The sequence below is a fragment of the Mastacembelus armatus genome, chromosome 3, assembly GCF_900324485.2.
Source record: "Mastacembelus armatus chromosome 3, fMasArm1.2, whole genome shotgun sequence".
Taxonomy (NCBI): domain Eukaryota; kingdom Metazoa; phylum Chordata; class Actinopteri; order Synbranchiformes; family Mastacembelidae; genus Mastacembelus; species Mastacembelus armatus.
The window spans coordinates 4532013-4545826 of record NC_046635.1 but is presented as its reverse complement, the minus strand read 5'-3'; the positions used below and the strand labels follow the sequence as shown (position 1 = coordinate 4545826).

Here is a 13814-nt window from a genome sequence, read left to right as displayed (position 1 = left end):
TATTACAATGACCTTTGTTTTTGCACATTAAATTTGTGAGTATCGGCTGTGGAATAATCATAATATTAAACATTGTCGTCCACCATGACCAAAAATATTATGGATATTATTTAGTTAAACCTGATGTCACAAACTAGTAACATCAGTAATATTTTACCATAATGTTTTCTCATTTCATTGCTTAATATTTGAGCATTTTAATCTGTCAGGTAGAAATATACTATCTACATGACGTGTATGGTGTTAGTTTGACTAAATAGATTTCATTATATACTCGGGTTGCATTCAGATAAATCCCTGTGGGTACTAACATTTACTGAAGTAGACCCAAGACCTTTAGAAATCTCCACCTCACACCTCAAATCACACAGAGGCAGCAATGACAAAATGAGCTGTGCCCATGTGTCACTTTTTACTGCACTAACACTTCCAGCAGGACGCAGGAAGAGCCACTTCAAAAGGCGGAGCAGAGTAGGAGCGTCTGTGTGTGAGGCACTGTGTATATGTGTGCTGTGTTGACAGAGTATTGCAAAACCTGCTGTCACAGACAGAGCTCCACTATTCCTCTTTGTACACTACCTTAAATGGTGAGTACAGCCTCAACACTTAAAAACTGTTGTTTTTAGTGAGAGATTATTTAACTTGAAAAAAATGCATTTTTGGACACATCTGATAAAGAACTTAAGAGAAAAAAATAACTTAATATGCAGTGATATAAATCATTTTTTACTTGGCAAGATTAACTTTTCTAAACATAGAAAACATTACTTTCATCTTTTGAATCAATCAAACTTCTGGCTGGGCTGCTAAAAATAGAGGAGAGGTGATACTGGTTTGTTAGAGACATAATATTGATTGGAGAAGCACAGCAGTCCTCATGAATCAAGTGTTTTGTTTCTGTTCCCAGTGAAATGGTAGTATTTCACCTCTCTACAAACTGTTTGGTGCAATATTTTGTGTGTGTTTGTGAGTGTGTGTGTGTGGGTGGGTGAGAGAGAGTGTGTACTTGTATTTCTACCTTTGTTAGGACCATTTGAGCATAATAGTGTGTGTGTATACTGTGTTTGTGATACTTTGTAGGAACTTTGTGGGGCTCAAAATCCAGATCCTCACTATGTGAATCCCTGAATCCAAGTGATGACTTGGTAGGTTAGTTTAAGGTTTAGGTTTAGGGTTAGGGTTAGGCAGGTAGTGGTTACGGTTAATGTTAGGGCAAGCCCCCAGGCAATGAATGTAAGTCAGTGTAATGTCCCCACAAGGAATGGAAACAAGTTACGTGCAAGTGTATGTGTGTGTGCTTGTAAGCTACAGCTATTTATAGCTCAAGCTAATGTTGTCAATCTGCATCCCCAGAGATCCCCAATTACCATGGAATTTAGAAAGCAAATGTTAAACCCAAACAGTCTAAAACAGGGCTAAGAACAAAATGACCTTAGACATAATCCATTCTCCCAGCATTGTGCAGTCATGTACTAACACTCCAAGAGGTTCTTGCAATACAGCAGTTACACATCACACAGCAATATTCCTGTCCTGAATAGGAGGGACTGTATACAACCTGATAAACAACTGCTTAAAGCACTTGCTGTGGAGCTTCTATGATAACTAGTGAAAACATACAGTGGTGTAAGAAAATGTAGATTCAAGTCTAAAAAACAAAAACTTCATAAAAGCAGTGATACGCCCAGCTGATGACAGTGTCACCGTGTTCTCAATGTTCACGCTGGAGGAAGCAGACAGAAATACAGCAAGGCTCTGAGTGTGGAGCAGGACCATTTTGAAGTTGGAACCTGATTTGAGTTCATGGTGAGCTTGCGTGTTTGCGTGTCACACTGCAATCATTTAAACCCACTGGCATCAGAAACATTCAACAATAGGACTCAATTAGCAGCAGTTGTGAGAAAACAGCAAATAACTATAAATAAATAAGAGAGAGAGTAGCTAAGCAAACTGAAGGCTTACTGTCAGTGAGATTAAAAGAGGCTCACTCATGCAGGTCTACTGTGCCTGTCTCTATCAAGGATATGGAATGTATGCTCAAACAGCTTGCCATATGCCTCACAGCCACTGCACTTCCTATGCTACTGTAAACTACACGGTGCTGGGCCTTTGATTGGTGAACGGCAGCAGCAGTCACTCAAGCTATAAAACCAAACTACCTCCACACAGATGTGCACACACACATAGACAAGTACAAGTGAGTTTTGGATTACATTATGTAATCAAGCCCTCAGGAATGTTGTAGCTACTTTGAATAAGCCTTAAAATGCTCTTATTGTGGCATTTCATTACAGTTTCACCTCAAAGTGTTACTCTTAATACTACTCCTTCACCCCTTGCTGCAGAAACAGGATGGACTGATGACCTGTCCAGGGTGTACTCCTGCCTTTCACCCAAAGAGAGCTGGGACAGGCTCCAGCAGATCCCTGTGACCCTGATTAGGAATAAGATAATGAATGAATGTATTAAAAACTAAAACGTGATATCTCTCATTTACAAAAATACCCTTAATTCAGTATTTTGCAGAAGCTCCTTTGGCACCAATTACAGGTTTGAGTCTTCTTGGTTAAGTCTCTACAAGCTTTGCACACCTGGATTCAGACATTTTATGTCGTTCTTCCTGGCACTTCCTCTTGAGTTCTGTCAGATTGCCTGTGAACTACCACCTTCAGGTCTCTCCAAAGATGTTCTGTGTGCTTTAGGTCTGAGCTTTTGGAGAATCACTGAAGGACAGTTACTCGTCTCAGCTGTATGTTTCAAAGATGTACTGCCAGGTACCCAGTCTCAGGTCATGTGCACTCTGGAGTAGATTTTCTTCAAGGACCTTGCTGTATTGTGCTGCATTCATTCCTCTCTCAGTTCAGATCAGTTGCCATGTCCCTGCTGCTGAGAAGCAGACCTAAGGCCTGATACTGGCACCACCCTGGCTCATCGTTGGGGTGATATTAGCCAAGTGATAAGTGGTGCCTGGTGTTGTCCAGTTCTTGGAGTTCAGCCCAAACAGTTCACTTCTTTTCTCATCATGCCAGATCTTTTTTCCTACTCTAAACTATGCCCAGTCAATTCATGTGGACTTGTCTTCAGGAGAATAAAATCATAGATCATGCACCTGACCATAGTTTGGAGTGCAACAGACAAGGGTTTAAATAGTTTTTTAAATATGTAATCCTTTTAGGATGTTCTAAGTCTGCACCCAGTTGGTCACGCAAGAAACACCTCCACAGGGAGAGATACTGATCACATGCCTGACTCACTTCCTTTCAAAATTAAGATGCAACAGTTCTGCTCAGGTCTAATTGTTTTAGTTTGAGCTCAGGGTCATTTGTTTGGTGTGTGTCAGAACAGGTAATTTGAGTGCTTCTCATCTCAAATCTCCCTGCCAGTTTCACCATTCTACTCTTGATGAAGATCTTAAGATTAGTTTACAGCTTCATTCAGAGCAAAAATCAATCAAAAAACATTTCTGACCTTCTTGTGACAGTGGGGCTTTTTAACTACCTCACTGACCACGAGCTGACATATGAAAACGGTTGCCTCCAGTTCCTCAGGCCACAAATGGTTCTTCACAAATGGTGTCATCGCTGCCCTCTCCAGGACATTATCTGGCAGTGGTGGAAAGTAAATTTATACATAGTGTACTATGTATAATTTTGAGATAGCTGTACTTACTTGAGATTTTCCCATTTTCTTCTGCTTTGTACTTCAACTTTACTAAATTTCAAGGGTAAATATTGTACTTTTACTTCACTACAACTGTTGCAATCAGATATCTAAAACAGAATACAGTGTAATTATAAATCTTTATTGATCCTCAGTAGGAAATTCACAAGCTATGCAGCAGAATGTAAAGTAACACAGGTTGTTCAGAACCTGCCCTCCATGGGCCCAGCCACTTGTTTATATATAAAAATAAATATTTATGGTACTTGTAAAATGAAGTGATTTATTAGGTGGCGCTTCCTTTGGCCTATGCATCCAAAAAATAGTGCGAATTGAGGTGATAGAAGGGGCAGATAAACAGGCTTGGGTGACACTCAATAGATCAGTTCTTTACAAGTCTTTACCAGCTTAGAGATGAGAAGGAGACCAGAAGTGCCTCTCTCTCAGGCCTGAAACCCTGACCTCCCCAGGGGAGCACGTCATTAGGGCCCATATAAACTTTTGAAGTAGTGAGTCCAAAGAAAGGCCAGGTATGTCAGGCAATAAATTGTGACCTTAAATACAAACACAAAAAGTGAAAGAGTGCATGGCCCCTGACATGGAGATGACTACTTTTAAGCAGTTATGTCTTCTGTTTTTCTTCACTTGGATGGATACCTGCCAGACAAAACTTACTGCTTCCCACTATGACTGTACACTTAATAAGAATGAGTTTCTTTGAAGTTTTTTTTTTTTTTTACTTAAGTCAATAAATCCTTACCACAGATTCAGTACAACAAAGTAAAACCACTAATTAATTATGACATTCAAAATGATAGGGAAGAAATTCTTTAAGCTTTGTCATTAGACAAATATCTTTGCCATCAAATGAATGCAGGTCACTATGCAATCTGTAACATGCACATTACCTATTTAAGTGCAAGATGTTTCTTGGAAAAGGCTGAGAGGTTGTAGTGAGCTCTGCAGGAGTGAGTGTGCATGCAAATGTTCTTCAAATATTTAGGAGTGCATACCAAGGAAAGCCTGCTATTCTAAGAGTTTATAGCTCCCTCTGATGTCTGGTGGGTGAGTAACAGTGAGAGGCAGCCAGAGGGTGTTTCTCCATTGCACCTCAGCCAGGGACAGCTGACTGGTTGGAATTTAATTGCTCTCAAGTGAGGTCAGCAGGAGGCATTTATCTAAGCAGAGTGCACTGCCACAGTGGAAGATGCGCAGAGTCAGCCTGCCAGGATCAGGGAGACATCCATGGGAATTGACAGAAGCTCCAAGCTCTTGCTTTGCTTTGGTGCATTACTTGCCTTGGTTTACCACGGAGACTACAGCTTTAGAACAAAAAGATCTTCATATTAAAGCGCTTACTGAAAGGGAACACCTCTGACAACTCCTGTCATCACTCATGTAAGTCATTAGACTACAAGTTGTAAACTTATTTAAACAAGAATTAGCAGCAGAATTTATTAGTTTGTATGCCTTATGTATGCTGATACATGAGATTACAGACCACAGATAGAATAAATCCAACCGTATTTATGTCATATTTCACAATTCTGGGCCCATAACTGGAGATATATGCCTGTCAAAGTACACCAGAGTAATTTGATTTACTGTTTGGGAATGTATAACATAGATTTTTATGAACACAGACAAACAGAAGCTATTTGAAAGCTGTGTATGGGAGTTTTGAGTAAATCTCACTTAGCTATTAGTAACCACTTTTTTTCAAAAATCTTTCCTCATGTGTTTCCTGTAAATATGACAATTTATTTCTAACTGCATTAATCACACAGGTCATTTTTTTCATAGTGATATCCTGCCTAACATCTCCAGAACTGGATTATGATGTCTCTTGTTGGACAATGGTCTCAAGAGGATGGTGCAGTCAATGTTCAACTTCACTAAGGACTGAAAAGAAACAGGCATCATCTCAAAAAACTGTCACCTGTCTTCTTCTGCAGACCACTCTTCCCCCTCAGCCAAAGCCAACCAGCTTCACGACGCCTCCTCCACAACCTCCCCATCTCAACATCCCAGTAGGAACCCCTTGCTGCAGAAACAGGGACTCTGAGGTCACAATATAGTCGGGGATCAGCGGGTTGCTAGGCTGAGGGATAACGTACAGAAATCCTATTTCAGTATGTTGTTCATTGATTCCCACTGCATTGTATTATAATGCGCAAATGGATGCTGACATGGAACCTTCAAAATTTGTTCTCGGGACTGTACCTGCATGCAATCTTCCTGTTTGGCAGTGTGTGTGTGGTCTACAGTGACTGCACTCCAGAGCAACTTGCTGCCATCATGAACTGCTCCAAACATGAGCGCCACACCAGGAACTACGACTACATGGAAGGTGGAGATGTGCGCATCCGACAGCTGTTCAGCCGGACGCAGTGGTTCCTAACCATTGATGACTATGGCAACATCACTGGAACTCAAGATCCCACCAACTGCTACAGTAAGGATGATTTTTCCTGTCTAATTGCAGTACGAAAGGTTCAAGGCAGGTTACTTTGCATTTGTCCATAGAAAATACCACCAATTTACCAAAATACTTTCAAAACGTATTTTATTTCTGCCATGCTGAATTCAGCTGTGAGAGTGTTTCACTCAGTCTGCAAAGAACCTTTGGCGTGTCAAGGTGACAGAAGCACATGGGTGGTGTTATTTTAGAGTTCTCCGCAGTGTAATCACAGTGTTAATGAGTCATGTGTGTCTGTTAGAGCAGCCACAGTGACAGATGTAAAATGAAGCAGGTGGGGCCTTTGCCTGTTAAACCCTAACACCATCTAAACACAGGCTGTAATGAAGTAAACTGAAGGCCCTGGGAGACTGATGACTGATGAATGCCAGACCTCAGACTGACACTGGCACAGACTTACATTTGTTCAGACTGATTTTCTCGCCCACACACTTTCAGTGTCAGCATAAGGTCTTGGAACAAATAATTGGCATGAATCTTACAGTGATATTTACCTTTTGTTGAACCTACAGTTAGCAACTGAAATCTCACAGAGACACACACATTAATCTCAATGTGTCAGTTACCGTAACTAGTTGCTCTGGTAATTGTACGTTAACGTGATAATTTGATGAAATTGTTGCCAGCAGTTTTCATAGTTGATGTTTTTTGACACTACTTGAAATCTCTGTCACTGTGAGGATGTTTTAAGAGGTTATACCCTCCTATTGGACAGTGCGTCTCTGACTGGAATGCTGGATGACAGAGAAATGTCTCATGGAAAAGATGCTTGTGCAACAACTGGCACTGAAAGACAAAAAAATTGATACACCCATATGTGGCTGACAATTGCACGCTAAAAACTCACAAATTTAACCAATAAGCCTTTGATGAGACCAGTGTGCTGTCAAATTCATATATAATAAATCAGTGAGTCAAAGTTTTTGTGCTAACTAAAAATCCTTAAAATCTGGTTGTATGAAGTTTTTTTTTCTTCCTAATAGAGAAGAAAGAATATAGACTTTACTTGCAGTTTCTTCCAGTGGAAGTCTTTACTAATTTTATTATAGGTTGACTAAATATGTTAATATTGAATATGCATATTAAACCAAATTTTTTGTCAAAATGCATGAAGGTTATTTGGAGCTTTTGTATAGAGAACTAAAATGTTAAACAATGATAATGGATATCATAGTCCTGCATTATGTTTCATGATATGTTTCTAAAAACAATACTGTGGGTTTTCTTATCAGGGTTTTCCACAATAGTTTCTGATACAATTTAGTTCTGAATGTGTAAACAAATTCTCAAATGCAGTTAAGACTAACATTTTAGATAGAAGTTTCATTGGGCAAAACAGTACATTACAAACACATGCAGGTTTGTGTTTAATTAAAGACTATGACATAGCTTGATTTGAGTTTCACCAAAGTGCAATAACATCAATAAAATGCTGTAAAAGCCAATAAATCACCTCCAAGTAGGCAATCACCAAATTTAAAACCACAGTAAGCTAACAAGTCACTGTTACTCTGAAATTCCTGGAAGGTTTTCTGTAACATCCCTAGTGAATGTACACTCTGGATTCTAGCTCTGCTCAGAGAAAGCAGAGTTAGGGATTACCCACAAGTTAGTTTACTTTGCCAGAGGCTGGACTAGCAAGTGATGACAAATCTGTTCAAGCTGAGGATAGCCTGAGAGACTATCCACTTCAGAGCCAAATGACAACAATATGTGCGGGTGTATGTGTGCGCACAAATGTGTTCCATCTTTCCATAGCAGACCAAACAATTGTAGCTGTTACATGCAATATTATGGGTGTAGCATTACCATGCTATAAGATGCTATGCTGCTTAACAACCATAAAAAAACACAGATGAAATCCATTCTTGATAAATACACATGCAGTTGGAACTGAAATGAATGGCTATCTGACTTTGAATAAAAGTAAAAGATTTATAATACAGCTCTTACAGTGTTAGTTTAAATGCTGAGACCACCTTCGTTCAAGTCATGATAAGCAAAATTAAATGGGAAGAGAACAGCAGGGTTGAATAAATATGAGCCCACAGTGGACGGGCAATAATAAAGACAAAAAGCAAGTGCAAGCAGAGCACAAATAACATTCCCAGACTGGCAGGCTGCCACCTGTTTGTGAGCAAGCACAAACTAAAATGCAGCATGTTCAATGTCAGTCTGAAGAGATTTAACATACGCATTCCTTTTTTCCCCTGCCTTTCAAACAAAATCATTTAATGAATAAGGTTTTTCTTTTAACTAAAAATCTAAGGTCTGTGACTTGATCTACATTAAGTGTATGTTTTTGTTAAAATGTTAGTTTTACTATTTCAGGTTTGAGTTAACATTTAACAATTCACCATATTTGTAACAGTTAGGTCAGTAGAAAGCAGTACGTATACTGTATGTTTTTTGTAAAACAGATCTTCATGACTGCTGAACTACTAAAACGTGAGGAAATACAATCCATTTATAGTTTAAAGTCCTACATTGCAACTATCTCCAGTTTTAAAAATGTAAAACAATATAATGTACCACTACTGCAAATATTGCTCGTATAAGACTTTTTCCTTTGGAGATTTTTAGAAACATTGCTGTGTCCATATTTCTATGTTTAAATGTAATTAATTTTAGCCTTTCTAGTTTCTACTAAAGCATCAAGTCTAAAGGGAATTAAATACCTTGAGTTTCAATGCAAAGACTATGACTATTTGTTTCAATAAAATCTTTTAAATAATAACTACAGTAATACCTCTAGGATCATGTTCTCCACAGATACATTCAAAGATATCCTTCATTCCTAAATTGCATAATATAATGAAAAGACAAAGCCATAACCACAGTAATTAAGCATAAATGTTTTTACTTCCCCACTGATTTAAACAGCAGGCCTAAAATATAGCGTGCAAAGCACATTCAATGAGGTAGTTTTCCCAATCCCAGGAGAGAGAGGCCTAATCTGTCTCCCATATGTGCTACGGCATAGCCTGTGGTTTGTGGAATGGCCACCCAGGCCATTAAACAAGGTTTGAATAAAGCCAGGGAGAACACAGACTGATTATCCACAGGAACTCCCATCCCATTTGTTAATGAAGATGAATGTTGAGTACAGACTGGAGCTGGGGTGAATGCTGGATGTCTATCTGTCCTGTAATGTTTCTCATTTTCTTAACTCTATGAATGTCCGGCAGGCATCCTGGAGATCAGGACAGTGTCTGAGGGGGGCATACTGGCTATCAAAGGTGTGAAGAGTCAATATTATATCTCTATGAACAAGGCTGGACAGCTGCAAGGCAAGGTAATAATATAATAGTTTATTATTTCAAAACATCCATTTGAATCTCCAAGACCAAGAAATGACAATAAAAACAAACTGTCAACTATTATTATGTAATGTGTTTATATCTTTTTTTATTACAGAGGATCTACAATGAAAACTGCAACTTCAAGGAAGTTTTTCTAGAAAACTACTTCAATGCTTACTCCTCTGTAAAGTGGACTAAAAATGGAAAAGAAATGTTCATAGCCCTGTCTCAGAAGGGAAAGCCATTGCGAGGGAAGAAGACCAGGAGGGAGCATATAGCATCTCACTTCATCCCTATGAAATGCAGAGAGGAGGAGAGGCGCGTGGACTGAAAAAGCTAACTAATGTCACAAATAGTGCATGAGTTTAATCACATATTATATATGTTAACAGAAACATGTAAACTCAGTACCAACTTCACGCTCCTCAAGATGTAGATTATCTCTATAATATAGTATGTTGTTATTTTCATAAGAGAAAACAGCTAATATCAGATGCACACATTAAACTATTACTGACATCAAATTATAAAACCACCACAATGTTACTGTTATTTTGAGTTAAATATTATATTTCCTTATAAAACCATTAAAGCATTTTCTTAGTGTGTTTTCAGTAAATTATCAGTCAGGACCATATCTCTATCCAGCCAGAGGAGAAGATCTGTATCATCAGCATAAAGGTCCAGAACAGAGTCAAAGATGTGCTGAAGCAAGCTGGACTTGTCTTTTTGAATGGTACAAGTGCACAGAGTCCACAAATCAGAGGGACAATAAATACAATTATAAGAGCATGTTCAGTGAAATTAGAGTATATAAGACAATCTAAATGTGGATGACCTGTTTTAATCTGTCTGTCCTTCCTGCATTGAAGACCAGTCTCTGGTCAAATGCATTATAGCTGCTCACTGACTCCCTCTTCATTATCAAAGTGTGATTTTGAAATGCTAAAGTATTCCTGCTGCTGTTGAAAAGATATTCAGATTAAAATGCAAATTGAACAACATGATAAATGAGTGTATTCTATGTGATCAGGGTTAATAGGTTAATATCACAATATTTTATAAGGTGACCATCTTTGAAATTGCTGTTTTAATATTCCCATTTGTACACCTGGCATTGTACAACCCAGCAGTGTTGACTTTTAGTGGAGTTGGCATTAAAGGAGACATTTGATTCAGTGTTAGTATAAAAATATTGCTTCATGCAACTTCAGAAAGCAACCCTGCTTGTGAGCCATGCCATTATTCTGCCAGGGGTGAAACTATGAAGCTGCACAGCAACACTGGAGTAAGATTAAAAGAAAATTGTATTCTGCACACTCACAATAAAACATCAACACATCCTCAATAACTCAATAAATCATATATGAGAAATATTTTTTACTTTGCATGCCAAACTTTAAGATAAATGACCTTGTTTTTCCATCTAAACTTCTTCAATATCTAAAATCTCAAGTTTGATTTGGCCTTATTTTTAGTAGCCTAAATGATAACACTCTACAAAATGTATGATGTCTGTTATTTGCTGTGGTTCTGATTAAGAATTAGTCATGTAAACACATAGGACTGAGTTATTCAGCTGGAACTCTGTAATTCTTACAAGCCTACAGAGACGATATTACACATTAAGCAACTACAGTGTTTCAAACTTACTGAAGTCCTCTGGTGATATTTAACAATACACTTCCCAGCTTAGCTGATTTACTGACAGGATAATCAAATCTGCTGATGTCTTTAAGAAGATTGAATACACATGGAAAAGAAACATTTGGGAAAACTTTAGTATCCTTAGACAATCCTAGGCACGTGATATACATGTTTAACATTATGCAATCTGATAGGGAAAGCTGAGATACAACACAAGGATAAATCTATTAATATATGATGGAAGATAAAAACACATCAACATGGTCAAATATCACATTAATTTCATCTGAGTCTATATTGTATTGATTGTAAGTGGAGTTATATCAGTGTGCAAAAATACTGTAGACATATTGGCAGGGTGCCTACACCATGCAGTCATACATAAAGACCCATGTGTGCAGGCACACCAACATACACGCACACAGAGCACAGGCTTTACCTTTTGTCTGGGTTCACATCTGGCTTGGAGAACCCCTGTCAGATAAAGACAGTCAAATTGAGAGAGCAAACCCCTGAAATACAGTTGACCCAAACAACATCTGAGCAAGGTGAAGGCTTCTGCCAAGTCACGCAAAGTTAGTCTTAGCAGATAATTTGTAACATGCTCAAAATGTAAACACATTTCAGACTCAAGGCTGTGTATTCCCAGCAGGACAAGGAAAGGCTGAAGCCAGCGAGAAGGAGAGAAAACTGTCATAGACGCGAAGCTACAGATTTCCAAGGGAAAAGACGCAGGCACGCCAAACACCTAAATTATACATAAAAGGTACTCCAAACCCCACTGATTTTGTTTTAAATCACCCTAAAATCACAAATCATTTTAATAATTTTTAAATTTTTTACAAAATCTGGGATTCCCATGCACATTTCTTCCTCTGCTACACATTATCAAATAACCAAATGATAAAACAGGCTGTACTCTTGCCAACAATAACACAGAGTTCCTTTACAATACAAAATACTGTGTTGTCAACGAATGTATGAAAGTAAATAGTAGCATGTCTGTTAGCTTTACTGAGTATTTCAATACATGAATATACATTATTCTATTATTGTAATTACATGTAATGTATTATTATAATTGCATATCTGTAATTTGCCAGATCATAACTAAGGATCAAATGTAAAAAGGTTAATAATTATCACTCCAGTAGGTACAGTTGTCTGCTTTTGGTTTAAAATTTTTTAAACTATAATATCAGTTTAGAGTATTGTTATTGTCAACTTCTTAGTTTCCTTTGCTCCCAAAAGCAGTTATCACACTGTAGAGTAGATGTGAGGAATAGGGATTTCTGACAGTGATTTAATATTCATCACAATGCTTTAGAACAGCAGTGTTATATTTGCATTTGTGTGGATGCAGCATCACAGAAAACCATGTGTCCCATATTACAGACAGCATGTGCAGACACGTCCGACATCTAAAGGGGGTTTTAAGGATGTCTGGCTGTGAAGAGCACTGCAGGGAAGGAAGGAGTGAGTCAAACAGAAAGGGGGAAGTGAGGAGAGGGAGAAAGCAAGGCAAGTGAAGATGAACAGGGAAAGAGGCTGGAAAGTCTCGTGTGATGTAGAGACGTGGTCTTGAGGCAGCAGGAGAAAAGGGGAGGCCCTGGGGGGGATGGGGAACATGTAACTGAACTTGAAACATTTCAGGGCCATAAACCTTCATTTCTCCAGAGGAAATCTGTGGTTATGTAACCTGGGGAATTCTGCATCTGCAGCACTTAGCATGGAGCCTGCAGAACACCAGGTCATTGTGAAAGAGGGTCATGACCTCCAGCAGCTCAGCACAGTATCACACTTCCCCAACAGTGAATTGGACACACACACAGAGATAAATTCTGAGAGGACAAATGGTTTAACATCAACACAGACAAATGGCAAAAACATAGAAACAGCCTGGATCATCATGTTTTAACATATTCATTATTAAAATAACAGACACTGAGAGTGAAGTTTGCTTGCCATTAGAATTTCCATAAATGTAGTTCAAGATTCATCAGTCTGTTGCCTTTGAAGCAGCTTTCTATGTTTACACTCCATTACAGGGATTACTAAGCAGAGTAGTTCCAGTAAGAAAAGAACAGGAACAACTCTGTGGATTATAGGTACTGTAGTCACTGTGTCTTCAACACTGCATGCAGTAGTGTGTTCAACACACCTTCTGGATTAGAATTTGATGCAGACTATAAGGTCACTGGTGCATTACAGCTACACATTGTTAAATTAGTGCAGCAATAATGAATGAATGGTGGGACAAGTTATTTTCCATTTCATATTTTGTTTCAGAATTAGTATGTGTAGCTAATGTTGGGTATCCAGGCTGCTTATCTGTCTGAGAAACTGTACTACACTGAGTTTGAGTTTGGTCCCTGTGTATTTCCGGTGCTGAGAAAACATTCATAATGTTCAGAAACGTTTGTTTTAAAATAGGATGCTGGCATTGGTCAACAAGATTTCTGAGATTTTCTACAGAACAAATAGCCCCATTAAAATTATTGACAGCCGGGTCTGTGGACTATCCAGAGACACAGGGTCATTGTTGTTAGAAAGACATGCTGGTTTTGAGTTTTTCAAGTGTCATTTTTCAGTGCTTTGATCAGTGCAAAGAAAATTTTGTTTACCTCCATAATGTCAGATGTTTCAAAAGAGGCAAGGCTCAAAATCTCTGAAAATAAAACCATAACTATTTCCATGGCTTGACATCAACAAAGAAAAGTGATAAT

At 38.4% G+C, this 13814-nt stretch overlaps 1 protein-coding gene across 2 annotated transcripts; it reads left to right on the top strand.

Moving 5' to 3' along the window:
- The first annotated feature begins 466 nt into the window (after positions 1-466).
- On the top strand, positions 467-10692 carry fgf7 (fibroblast growth factor 7). Of its 2 annotated transcripts, none has more exons than XM_026320052.1 (4): positions 467-587; positions 5464-6115; positions 9328-9434; positions 9557-10692. In XM_026320052.1, the coding sequence occupies exons 2-4, from the start codon at positions 5830-5832 to the stop codon at positions 9770-9772; spliced, it is 609 nt and encodes a 202-aa protein (XP_026175837.1). In that variant the 5' UTR covers positions 467-587; positions 5464-5829; the 3' UTR covers positions 9773-10692. The 2 variants fall into 2 exon arrangements, with proteins under 2 accessions (XP_026175837.1, XP_026175838.1); XM_026320053.1 differs by lacking the exon at positions 467-587 and adding an exon at positions 4869-5058.
- The last annotated feature ends 3122 nt before the right edge of the window (positions 10693-13814 follow it).